The sequence below is a fragment of the Antechinus flavipes genome, chromosome 1 (genome assembly GCF_016432865.1).
Source record: "Antechinus flavipes isolate AdamAnt ecotype Samford, QLD, Australia chromosome 1, AdamAnt_v2, whole genome shotgun sequence".
In the NCBI taxonomy this organism is placed as follows: domain Eukaryota; kingdom Metazoa; phylum Chordata; class Mammalia; order Dasyuromorphia; family Dasyuridae; genus Antechinus; species Antechinus flavipes.
Window position 1 is genome coordinate 333,913,461 of NC_067398.1, and position 11,823 is coordinate 333,925,283.

Genomic DNA, 11,823 nt, shown 5'->3' on the forward strand with positions numbered 1-11,823 from the left:
CAGGGAATCCAATGGTCCCCGCAAGTTTTTGAAGTCTTGTAATAATCTTTTTATGTGTTAGGGAATCCAATGATTCCAGCAGATTTTGAAGTCCTGTAACAGTCTTATCATTTCTCAGAAAATTCAATGATTACTGAGGGCTTTCAAGTCCTTGAACAGTCTTACCATGTCTCAGAGAATCCAATGATTCCTGAGGGTTTTGAAGTTCAACAATTTTTGACATTCATGATTCAAATGCCATAACTGCAAGGCTCTTTCAGTGGTGGGCACAGTCAGCAATAGAACCACCCGATGTTTCTTGGGTCTTCTCCTTTGTTTCAAGGGTCTGCTCCATCTCTCTTCGATGGACAAGATGAATCCAGTTTGTGGGCACCCATCTGATCCCTTCTCCACCTGTAGAGATACAAGCAAACCCTCTCCCCCAAGCTGTTAACCTATCTGGTCCTTCCATTCACCACTTTCTAGGTCTCTCTACATCACCTGGTGATTATCTAAAGACAGTGGAGCTGCTCGTACTGGACACTGCCCTTCTGGTGGGTTATAAAACCTGTCTGCCAGAGCTAGTGCATCTTTGTCAAAAATAAAGAAGTTAATAGTATAAAGGGCTAGATTTAGAAGTTCTTTAGGGTTACCTGTGGTTCCCCCTCTCTTTTGTTTTTGGAGGAGCATCTTAATGTCTCTGTTTCTCCTCCCTACTATTGCTTGTCCTTGAGGATTAAAAGATATGCCAGTTGTGTAAAATCTTATACTGTGCACAAAAGTGTGCAAAATGTTTAGAAGTATCTGCAGGTCCATTATCTGTTTTTATTGCTTGTGGCACACCCAAAATTGCAAATGCTTGGATAAGGAATTCAGTGACCACTCGGGCTGTCTCTTTTGCTGCTGGTATTGCAAAAATGAATCTTGAAAAGGTGTCTACCACAACATGGATAAAAGACAGGCAACCAAAAGATTTATAATGGGTCACATCCACTTGCCAAATTTGTTGAGTCTCAAAACACGAGGGTTCTTCCCTGGAGGCAGTGTAGGAGGATGGAAAGGAAGGCAGGCTGTATAGGCTTTTACTATGCTCCTAGCTTCCTCTTTTGTTATTCCAAACTGCAAAGTAAAGCTTGAGCAGCCTGATGATATTTAGAATGAGATTCTTGAGCTGCCTGAAATAAAGTATTGGCTAACATGGCTAGAAGGCTATCTGTCTTGAATTTCCATAAAAAATAGGATCTGAAAGTCTACTGTGAGAGTGGACATGCAAAATATAAATCTTACCTGGATGCTTCCTCACTTGCTCTTGAAGTTTTTTATTTGGGCTGTGGCAATTCTTTGTACCACACCTACTGAATAGGCTGAATCAGATATATTTATATCTCTTGGATAATAAGTAAGAGCTAGAATGATTGCATACAATTTATTCTGCTGAGTGGATTGAAAAGGAGTTCTGACTACTCTCTTTATAGTTAAGTCACGAGAATATACAGCACAGATATTATGTTTAGATGCATCTGTAAAGATAGTTGGTCCTTTAGAAGCAATTTTAGAAATCTTTTCTTCAAGAATCCATCATCCATTATGTAATAGTCTGGTTATCTTTAATGGAAACCCGTGTGTAAAATTTGGAGCCATGGCAAATAAAATTTGCAATTCTGGGATGGTTTCACAGCAGACATTAATTTGTGTATTAGTATAAAAAGTATATATCTTGTCAGGTCTTATCCCAGATAATTGTACTGCTCGCTTAATGGCCTTTAATAAAATTCTAGCCACAAGCACTGGATAAGGAGTAAGGCTTTGTTCTGGTTGTGCCAGGAGGTTCACCCACTCTATCACACTGTCTCCTTGATGAAGAACTGCTGTGCGTGCCTCTTGTGTAGCAAAAACTGATACTTCCAAGGGTTTTTGAGTGCCTCTTTCAACCACATTGGATAAAGCCACTTCAACTTCTCTCAAAGCCTTTTGAGCTTCTTTTGTAAACTGATGTAAATTTAAAACACTGTCTCCCCTTAAAATGTCATATAATGATTGCAATTGATAGGTAATCAAGCCTAACACTGGTCGCATCCATTGGATATCTCCTATCAATTTCTGAAAGTCATTTAAGGTGTTTAGCTTCTCTGTTCTTAACACCTTAGGGTATACTTCATATCCTAAATATTGAAAAGGAGCATGTCTTTGAATTTCTTCTGGAGCTATGTACAATTTGTAGTTCCTTAGTGTTTCCATGGTCTTTTGTAAATATGCTTCTAACATTTGTTCCTCAGGTGCATGTCCCAATATATCATCCATGTAATGTAATAACATTACTTTTGGAAATCCTTTTCTTACTGGAGTAAGAGCAGCAGCAACATACATTTGAAACATAGTAGGGCTGTTTTTCATTCTCTGTGGCAAAACTGTCCATTCATATCTTTTATAGGGCTCAGCTAAGTTAACACTGGGCACTGAAAAGGCAAATCTTTTCATATCCTCCTTATCCAGAGGGATAGAATAGAAACAATCCTTAATGTCTATAACTCAAAGAGGCCATTCTCTAGGCAATTGAGTAGGAGATGGAATTCCAGGCTGAAGAATTCCCATAGAATTCCCATAGTTTCCATCTGTTCATTTACCTTTCTTAAATTAGTCAACATCCTCCATTTTCCAGATTTCTTTTTTACAACAAACACTGGGAATTCCAAGGACTTAGAGAAGGTTGTAAATGCCCTTGGTCAAGTTGCTCCTGTACTATATCTAATAAGACCTGAATTTTATCGCTACCTAAGGGCTGCTGTTCTAGCCACACTGGTATATCAGTTTTCCATTGGATAGGAACAGGTCAAAATGTTGGCAGGCCTTCAACAGCATCCCTCCCTAAAAAACCGAAGTACTCATTTTTAACCCTAATTGTTGTAAAATGTCTCTTCCCCACTGATTGATGGGGATTTTTTCAACTATAAAAGGAATAAAAACTCCTGTTTCACCTTCAAAAATCCATCTCAAAGGAGTAGCACTAACTTCAGCTGCTATTGATCCTCCTACACCAGACATATAGGTGTGTCTGCTTTAATCTTTGGCCAGTGACTGGGCCAGTTGGCACCTCTAATAATTGTACGATCTGCACCAGAAGGATCTACCAATCCTTCTAATAGTAGGCCATTTATATAGATCATGAGCAGAGGTCGGTCAGCTGTTACAGCTGCTGTCTAGTATATTTCTGGACTTTGTTGCTGGGAGTCAGAATCTGGGCAACTATCACCAGATTGCTTATTAGGAGTCTGTATCAATAAATCTGATGCTACTACTTCTCCTGGGTGATTAGTCACACATTGTCTACCTGTATTAGTGACTGGGATATTATCTACACATTCCTCAGTTTCCCACATCAGTGTATGGATGGACACTGTTTTGTACATACATTCAGGAGGTGAAATGGTCAAGTCTACTGTGCCTGGAGGCAAGGGATCCATAGGCTGGAGAGGAACAGATTTCACTTCTCCAGAGGGTACCTCAGTTGTCCCAGCTGCATACAACACTATTTTCCCCAATTGTAATCCCTTTCTCCCATCAGGTTACTTCCTGGCTGATTGATTGTGTAATTCCTTTCTCCCATCAGATGGCTTCCAGGCTGATTGGTCATGTCTGGGCACTGGATTTCTAGGCACTCTCTGGGTGCACCATTGGCTGCCATCATGTCCCAAGTGTTTTTTGCCTGGGGCCCTGGAGCTGGGCCCCTCATCCCATTTCCCTGAATTAGTCTACATTCTGAGGCCCAATGGAAGCCTCTGTTGCATTTTGGACATGGGTATTGGGTTTTGTTCTCCCACCCCGTTTTCTCATTCTGTCTCTATGCCAACATTGACCTTTCAGATGCCCTACTTTACCACACTGAAAACATTGACGAGTCTCAAGGGACCTTGTCTTCCTATGTTGGGATCTTGGGAAGTCTGAATCATAGCCTGGCTATAAAAGGCACCTGTGCCCACTGTGGCACAGCGCTTTATGAGCTCCTCTAAAGGAGCATCCTTGCATAGGCCTAGTATAGTTCTTCTACAAACTTCATTAGCATTTTCTTTAGCAAGTTGCCTTATCAAAATGTCTGTTACTGTATTTTCACCATTAGTTCATATGATAGCTGTCTGCAAATGTCCCACAAAATCAGAAAAGGGTTCATTTGGCCCTTGTGTTATTTTTGTGAAGGCTTCACCCTTGTCATTTTTATTGTGGAGGGAAGCCCAAGCTTTGATAGCAGCAGCAGCAACAATTGCTCATATGCTGCTAAAGGGTAATTAATCTGTATTGAGATGTCTGCATAAGAACCTGCACTTGTTAGTTGGTCACAGGTGATTGAAGTATTAACTCCACTATGACTATTTTATTGGGCTTGTATCCTACAGAGCTCACTATATTCAAAAAGCCACAAGTTTTGTCCAGGATCTAAGCATACCCTTGCTATAGCTTTCCAGTCACTAGGGGTTAAAATTTCATAAGCCAAATTCTGTAATAACATTTTAACTTAAGCTGATGTAAGGAGCGTATCTTCTACTTTCTTGACCTGAAGAGTTAAACTGTTGAATCACCAGATACATACCCAGTTTCAGATCACCTATCCCTCCCTTCCTCAGTGGCCTTAAGTACTGCCTTTTGCAATCGACTGCAAAAGGAGAGGGTGGTTGCTGGGGGGGAAGTGCTGGTGGCATCACTGCCCCTCCCACTACTCCTCCTCCCTCCATCCTGGAAGATGGAATTGATGGGGGAGAGTCAATTATCTGCTTTCATCTGCAGTGTCTCTACTGGGTCTCAATACCAAAGCGATTATAAAAAGGGGAAAAGAAGCCCACCTGTTTAAAAATGTTTGTAGTAGCCCTTTTTGTGGTGGCAAGGAACTGGAAATGTAGTAGATGCCCATCAGTTGGGGAATGGCTGGATAAATTATGGTATATGAATGGTATGGAATATTATTGAGTATTTAGGAAATTCAGGATTATTGGAAATTCAGCAGGATGATTTCAGGAAGGTTTGGACAGACTTATATGAACTAATGTTATGTGAAGGGAGTAGAACCAGGAGAAAATTGTACACAGCAATAAGATTATGTAATGAGCAACTCTGATGAACTTGGCTCTTTTCACCAATGAGGTGATTCAGTCCAGTTGCAATAGACTTCTGAGGGAGGGTCATCTGCATCTAGAGAGAGGACTATGGTGCCTGAATGTGTATTACAACATAGTATTTGCACCTTTCTTATTGTTATTGTTATTTGGTTGCTTGTTTTTTTCTCTTATTTTTTTCCCTTTTTCATCTGATTTTTTCTTGTATAGTATGATAAATGTGGAAATATGTTTGAAAGAACTGCACATGTTTAACCTATATTGGATTAATGCAGTCTAGAGGAGGGTGAAGGTGGGGAGAGAGGGAAAGAGGGTTTTGCAAGGATGAATGATGAAAACTAGCTGTGCATGTATTTTGAAAAATAAAAAGCCATTATTAAAAAATCAATATCCTCATTTTGTTCACCAAAATACAATTTGATCATATAATTTATTAAATCAACATTGGACCATTAACATTTCTTTTGCTGACTTCCTCCTCATGTGCAGTACATTGGCTGAATATCTCAAAATAAGTCAAATTTCTCCCTGCTCCCAAAGTGAGATAAAAGTACCAAAAAATGATCTTACATTTGAATCAGGGAGTGAGTTTCTTTCTAAAAGAAATCTCCAAACAAGTGTTATGGTCATAGTTATGTATGTTCTGGGGTTTCTGCAGCTTCATCTGGTACTGGGTCTATGGTCAGAACATTTTCATTCTTGAAGTTGAGGCCGATGGAAAATATAGGGAAGAGAGGCTCTGAAAATGAGCTGGTGAATGTATAGATGAGGCATTTACTGTCTACATCATAAAACATTATGTCTCCTGCCTCATAATCCAAAAAGATCCCCACTTTATAGAGCTTCCTTGGTATGGGAATGCTCATCCTAGGCATGGTACAGACAAGATATGTTTCTTGTCTTAGGCTCAAAAGCCAATGTCCAGTAGAAGGAGATGGTGAAACTTTTCCCTTTCTTTTTGTAGACTGCTTACAAAGACCAACATCCCAAGCAGAACTGTTTCCCACTGTCACCTCCCAATAATGTCTCCCAGACATGAAGCTCTGAGTTGCTAGAATAGCACCACATAGATTAGATTTCTTCCAAAACAACTTCTTCCATTTATCTTTTCTTATTGTTTTCATATCTCTGGACACAACGATTCCAGGATAGGCAGTTTCAGGATCCAGAAAGATTTCCTCTAGAGAAACAGAGAAGTATCAGCAGTTATAAGGAGTTGGTGTATCAAATCCCAAACTAGAACAACCCAGTTCAATAAAAAAAGGAGTGATTGAGAATTTTATAGATATTGAATAAAGCATTGAATAAAGTAAAAGAAACCCAACACTTCATATCAATTTAAGAACTCAGGGAGCCATCGTCTATGCACAGCATTGTTTAGGAAGGTCACTGTAAAGCTGAGATATTCTGAAGGTTCAGAAGTCCATCAAATAGATGGAAATAGTCCACATTCTACCAAAAGATTTTAGATTCCATGGAGTTTGGAATTTTATCTAATGTTTTAGTGCATTCAGGCTTCCTTTCTATAAAGGGCTCTTTCTGTTGGCTGAAGATGGCTTCCTTGATATTACGCACCATAATAATGCTTTAAGGTGCAAATTTCATTTACTTTTGATAGCACTGTGTAGATTCTAGAAACCAAGAAATTTGAGCTGCGGAGGGGAGGAAGTACCAAGTGATTGTATTTCTAGATGACCAGATATAAACTTATTCTCCAAGTATCAGTGTCACACAGGTCACTACACTTACCAAAGAATTTTCTCCTGATCACATCTCTCAGCTTCCACTTCCTATTCATATGAAATGTGAGCAATTTGAAGGATTGTGCTATTGTCCCCAGTTGTCGATTAGGCCGGGCATTCTTCATACACTTCTTGTGACATTTAGGACATCGAAATCTGGACTTCAAAGTCTTGATCATGAGTGCATGGATACATGCTGCACAAAAATTGTGACCGCATTCTATAGATGTGGCACATGTGAAGAAATCTAGGCAGATGGGGCACTTCAGCTCTTCCCAAAGGTTTGAAATAAGATATGAGGCCATGACTTTACAAAAAGAAAAAAAAAAAAAAGGAAAATAATCAGTCATTTCATAATATTAATACAATAATCATACTGTCTAGGGAAATCCATTCTATGAGTATAAGTGAGGATTACAAGTCCAAGATTTTTCTCAGCAAACCTGAGTATAATCTTTTAGAAGGAAAATAGAAATTTAATGAAATAGAGGACTTCCAAGCATTCTTGGTGAAAAGGCCAGAGCTGAATAGCATAGCTTCTAAATTACTGAAGGAAAAGGAAGAAAGGAAAAGTAATTATAAGTTTAACTCCTAAACTGGGGAAACTGATGACAAATAGAAAATAGAAAGCTTAGGGCTGAAGGAAAGAGTGAGCATGGGAAAAGATTGGCCCTAAAGTAGTTTCTCTCTCTCTCTCTCTCTTTCTCTCTCCCTTTCTGTCTCTCTAACTTTGTTTCTGTTTCTCTCTTCCCTTCTTTCCCATAAAAAAAGATCTCATTCACTCTGTTATGTTGTCTCATACATTCTCACATCTGTTGCTCTCTTATTTCTATTTCCTTTTGCTGTAAACAAATGAGTTTATGCAGTGCTTCCTATACTTGTTTATTATGTCTCTGGTATTTGGTGGGAAAGGCAATAATCCTTAGATATACTGTTTGGGGCATTCTTTCCTTAAGGGATAGTAATTAGAAACTTAGTTTGAATCTAGAAATTATTTCCACCAGACTAACGATATATGATGGTACAGAAGCATAATTCTATTTTGGTAACTTTTCTTCATAAAGAGCAGAATGTCCAGTCTTTGGCATTAACCTTCTACCTCTTCTACTAGTAAGAATCATATATCTCTAGGAAAAGATTGAGCAAAGAGAGTTTGCAATATTTATTTACATCTTCTTCAAAGCCACATTTAGAGAGATCCCTGTTGGCACATATCTTTGTGGGTAACACACAGACAGTCCATACGACCTCTTCTTGTTATGTAGAGGAGGGTCAAGGATGCCTTTTAGGGCCCTATTTATATTTTCTTATAGAAGACACCTACAGGCAAACTCACTAATAAGAAAATCTATTCAGACATACTCATGAAGACCTCATTGAGCCTTTTCTAGAGAAGAAAAATATGAGCAACACTCACCATTTGGAAGAACAAAAAACCTGGACTTTGTCCTCTGGACTTCACCCTCAATAGGGTCAATAGGAAGGTTACTTTTGTTTTAGATTTCCTTGTGAATTGTTTTTTTTTTCCTCAATAGTATTTTGTCACTCCAAATATATGTAAAGACAGCCTTCTATTCACCTTTGTGAAACTCCGTGTTCCAATTTTTTCTCCCTGACTTCCTTACCCTACACCCAAGACATCAATGAGGACATATTCACAGAATATGAACTGATTGGACATTGAGGTTCGAGATATTGATGAGATTAGAGGTTATGGAGGTTGTACTGATTCTTAGACCTTAGTACAATGTCTGATATTTATAGTATTTGATAAATACTTATTGGTTAATTGGTTCACTTTGAATCCTAAATTTACTTACACAGTAAGTTCCAGGGGTTTCCCAATATCCCTTTGTGGGTTATTTCCCACCCAGAACCACATGGTTCTAAAGAAAAAGATCTTCTTTTTTCAATTTCCCTATCCTGTAATCCATTTCTTTCTCACTTCTTAAAATGACATTTTTAGTCAGCTACTCCAGAGAATAATTTGAAACTACATTCAAAGGGCTATAAAACTGTATATACCCTTGAACCAGCAATACCACTACTAGGTCTGTATCTCAAAGGGAGCAAAGAGAAGAGAAAAAGACCTATATGTACAAAAATATTTATAGCAGTTTTTTTTTTTTTTTGGTGTGGTGGCAAAAAACTGGAAATTGAGGGGATGCCCATCAATTGGGGAATGGCTAAACAAGTTGTGGTATATGATTATGATAGAATACTATCATGCTTTAAGAAATGACAAAGGGGATGGTTTCACAAAAAGCTGGGAAGCCTTACATGAGCTGATGCAAAATGAAGGGAGAAGAACCAGAAAAACATTGTACAACATACTGTAATAATGATCAACTATGACAGTTAGCTAATGTGATGAAGAAAATGATCCAAAAACATTCCAAAGCACCCATGATAAAAATGCTATTCATCTCCAGAGAGATATCTGATGAACTTTGAGTAGAGATTAAAGCATATTTTTCCTTCTTTTTTTCAAGAATAATATATTTTGGAAAACTTCAAGAGTATAATGGGTACATACTGCTTGCCTTCTTAAGGAGGAACAAGTGGGAAAGAATTTGAAGCTTAGTTTTAAAAAAAAAATGAATGTTAAAAATAAAGTTGTATTATTTGTTTATCATTATATTATGATATATATCTTTGTTTTCAAAACTCTTCTAAAAGACCAATCTCTTCATGATGGTTTTGCTGATTTTCACCAACTGTCACTTCCTATTCACCTCTAGTGAATCACCTTTAGTAGCTCCTTAATCCTTTCAAGATAAACTAGGAAATTCTTTATTAACCATACTAAGCCCTTCAAAATCCCCCTCCCCATCCCCCCCCCCACATGCTCTTTGATTCAATGGCACCCTCTTCCTCACACTAGACACTACATCTTCTGATTCCAAAAGACTGTCCTCTAAACCTGTAAGGATCTCCCACCCTGTCATCTCGTAGGTTTCCTAACTTCCTTCCTGTACCAGCTAAATATCTTCTGTAGGAAGCCTTTTCCTATCTCATTTAATGCTAATGCCTTGCGTCAAGACTTCCATTATATGTAATTGTTAAATTGGGAGGACCTTGAGAGCAGGAACCCTTTTTCCTTTCTTTGTAATGCTAGTTCTTCCCATGGTACTTAGTCGTAGCTACTTAGTAAACACTAGGTAACTGACCACCTGTTCAGACAAAATTATCTTGTATTTGTTTTTCTTCTTTTTGATTTAGACCTAAATACTATAATATTCTTAATAATAACCATTAAATGGGTTAATTTTTTTTTGTTTTCTTTTTATCTCCTAAGGTATATTTTTAACAAGAATATGATTCAAAGTTTTCCAACTGTTACTTTTCTAATGTGTGTCAGCTTGCAGTAGTAGACCTTGTGTTTATTTTTTATCGATATTTTATATACTTAAATGTGAAAGCATTGATTCCCCTAAAAAAGAGTAAGTTTCTTGAGAACAGGGACTGTTTTATTTGTCTTTGTATTATCATTGCCTAGCCTAATTTATCATATATTTGCCACTTATTGTTTTTGAAAGATTGATGATTGTTGGACTCACCTGCTGGAGGAGAGGAGGGAAAGATAGAGGAAAGGGTCAAGCAAAGGTGTTGTGCTTGGTGAGCAGATCCCCAACTTCAGAGACTTGAGTGAAAGATAATGAGGGATGTCAAGAAGCTTTAAGATGTAAAATAAGAGAGAAGATGAAGCTCATATAAGGGCCTATGTTTCATGAGTAAAATATGAATTAAGGTTCTCTGAAGAGAGAGAGTGAACGAAAGCTTGTATAGACAAGAGATGTTTAGGAACAGTCTAGGTGGAAAATGAAAAGAAAGATTGCCTTGTTGCTCCCAGGGGATAGTAGTTTTAATCAAACTTGTGATTTCATCAAAATAGGGAGATCTTGGTAAAGGACTTCTACAAATGAATCTTTTCAATAATTTAATCTGATTGCTGATTAAAGGAAAGGGAGGTTAAGGGTTTTGCCCTGGATCAAACAGTCAGTACAAGGAAGAGTTAGGATTTTATCAGAGAGTTCTATAGTCAAAGGAGAACCCCTCTATCCTCTCATTCACACTAGTTCCATATTTTCTCATATTATCCCAATTGTTTTCTTTGGGTTATAATCTCAGATTATAAATTCTTTGAAGACAAGGTTAAAATGGTAAGCCAGTTCTGTCTGCTATCTCATGGATCTTTTCATGAGAAGGTAACAGATTTGTAGTGGGCTCAGGCAACAGGGTTGCACAGCTTCCTCCAGAAGCAAATATATGGGTTGGAACAGAGGGAAGTAGGTAGGAGAAGTAGTCTGGGATTGGAGTCTGTCAGGGCACTTTTTTAGAGGGAAAGTCCCTTTCAGGATTTAGCCTGCTAACTAAATGCATGCCCCAAACTAGGAGGGGTGCTCCCTTTCTTCTGGGTAATCCTGAGTTCCACTGGGGAACTTGTCTTTCAGATGCTCTCTTAACTCTATTCCATGTTTACTATTTCTGGTGTCTTATGTATCCTTTCATTTTGTCTGTAACCTATTCCCCTAAATACCTTTCAAAGAGAATGACCATTGGGAATTTTTTCACCTGACTGAACCCTACATTTTGGTGCCTCATCTGGTGTCTACATCACTCATATCACAGTGATCCAAGACAATTGGATGGACTTGGGATAGAAAATACCATCCCCACCCAGAGAGAAAACTATGCAAGGTGAATACAGATGGAAGCACAGTATTTTCATCTTTTGTTCTTTGTTTTGTTTTTTTTTTTCCTGTGGTTTTACCCTTTTGGTTTTAATTTTCCTGCACAACATGTACATATTGGGAAAGGGAATGGCAAGGGAGGGAGAGAGAAAAAACTTGGAACTCAAAAGCTTACAAAAATAAATGTTGAAAACTATCTTTACATATATTTGCAAAAATAAAATACCATCATATGAATGTTATGGAATATTATTGTTCTGTAAGAAATGACCAGCAGGATGAATACAGAGAGGACTGGTGAGACTT

General features: G+C 38.1%; 1 protein-coding gene across 1 annotated transcript; it reads right to left on the reverse strand.

The window, feature by feature from the left end:
- Positions 1-5,713: 5,713 nt before the first annotated feature.
- On the reverse strand, positions 5,714-7,128 carry LOC127545642 (E3 ubiquitin-protein ligase TRIM39-like). The gene is made up of 2 exons (XM_051973055.1): positions 6,831-7,128; positions 5,714-6,261 (listed from the first exon to the last, which is right to left on the reverse strand). Exons 1-2 carry the CDS (start codon positions 7,126-7,128, stop codon positions 5,714-5,716), a joined length of 846 nt encoding a protein of 281 aa, XP_051829015.1.
- Between the last annotated feature and the right edge of the window lie 4,695 nt (positions 7,129-11,823).

What these genes read in the sequence shown, in the direction of transcription:
- LOC127545642 (XM_051973055.1), bottom strand. Translation starts at nt 7,128, where the DNA reads ATGGCCTCATATCTTATTTCAAACCTTTGGGAAGAGCTGAAGTGCCCC. An exon ending in GATCAGGAGAAAATTCTTTG is followed by an intron (nt 6,262 to 6,830) that starts GTAAGTGTAGTG and finishes CTGTTTCTCTAG; the next exon opens with AGGAAATCTTTCTGGATCCT.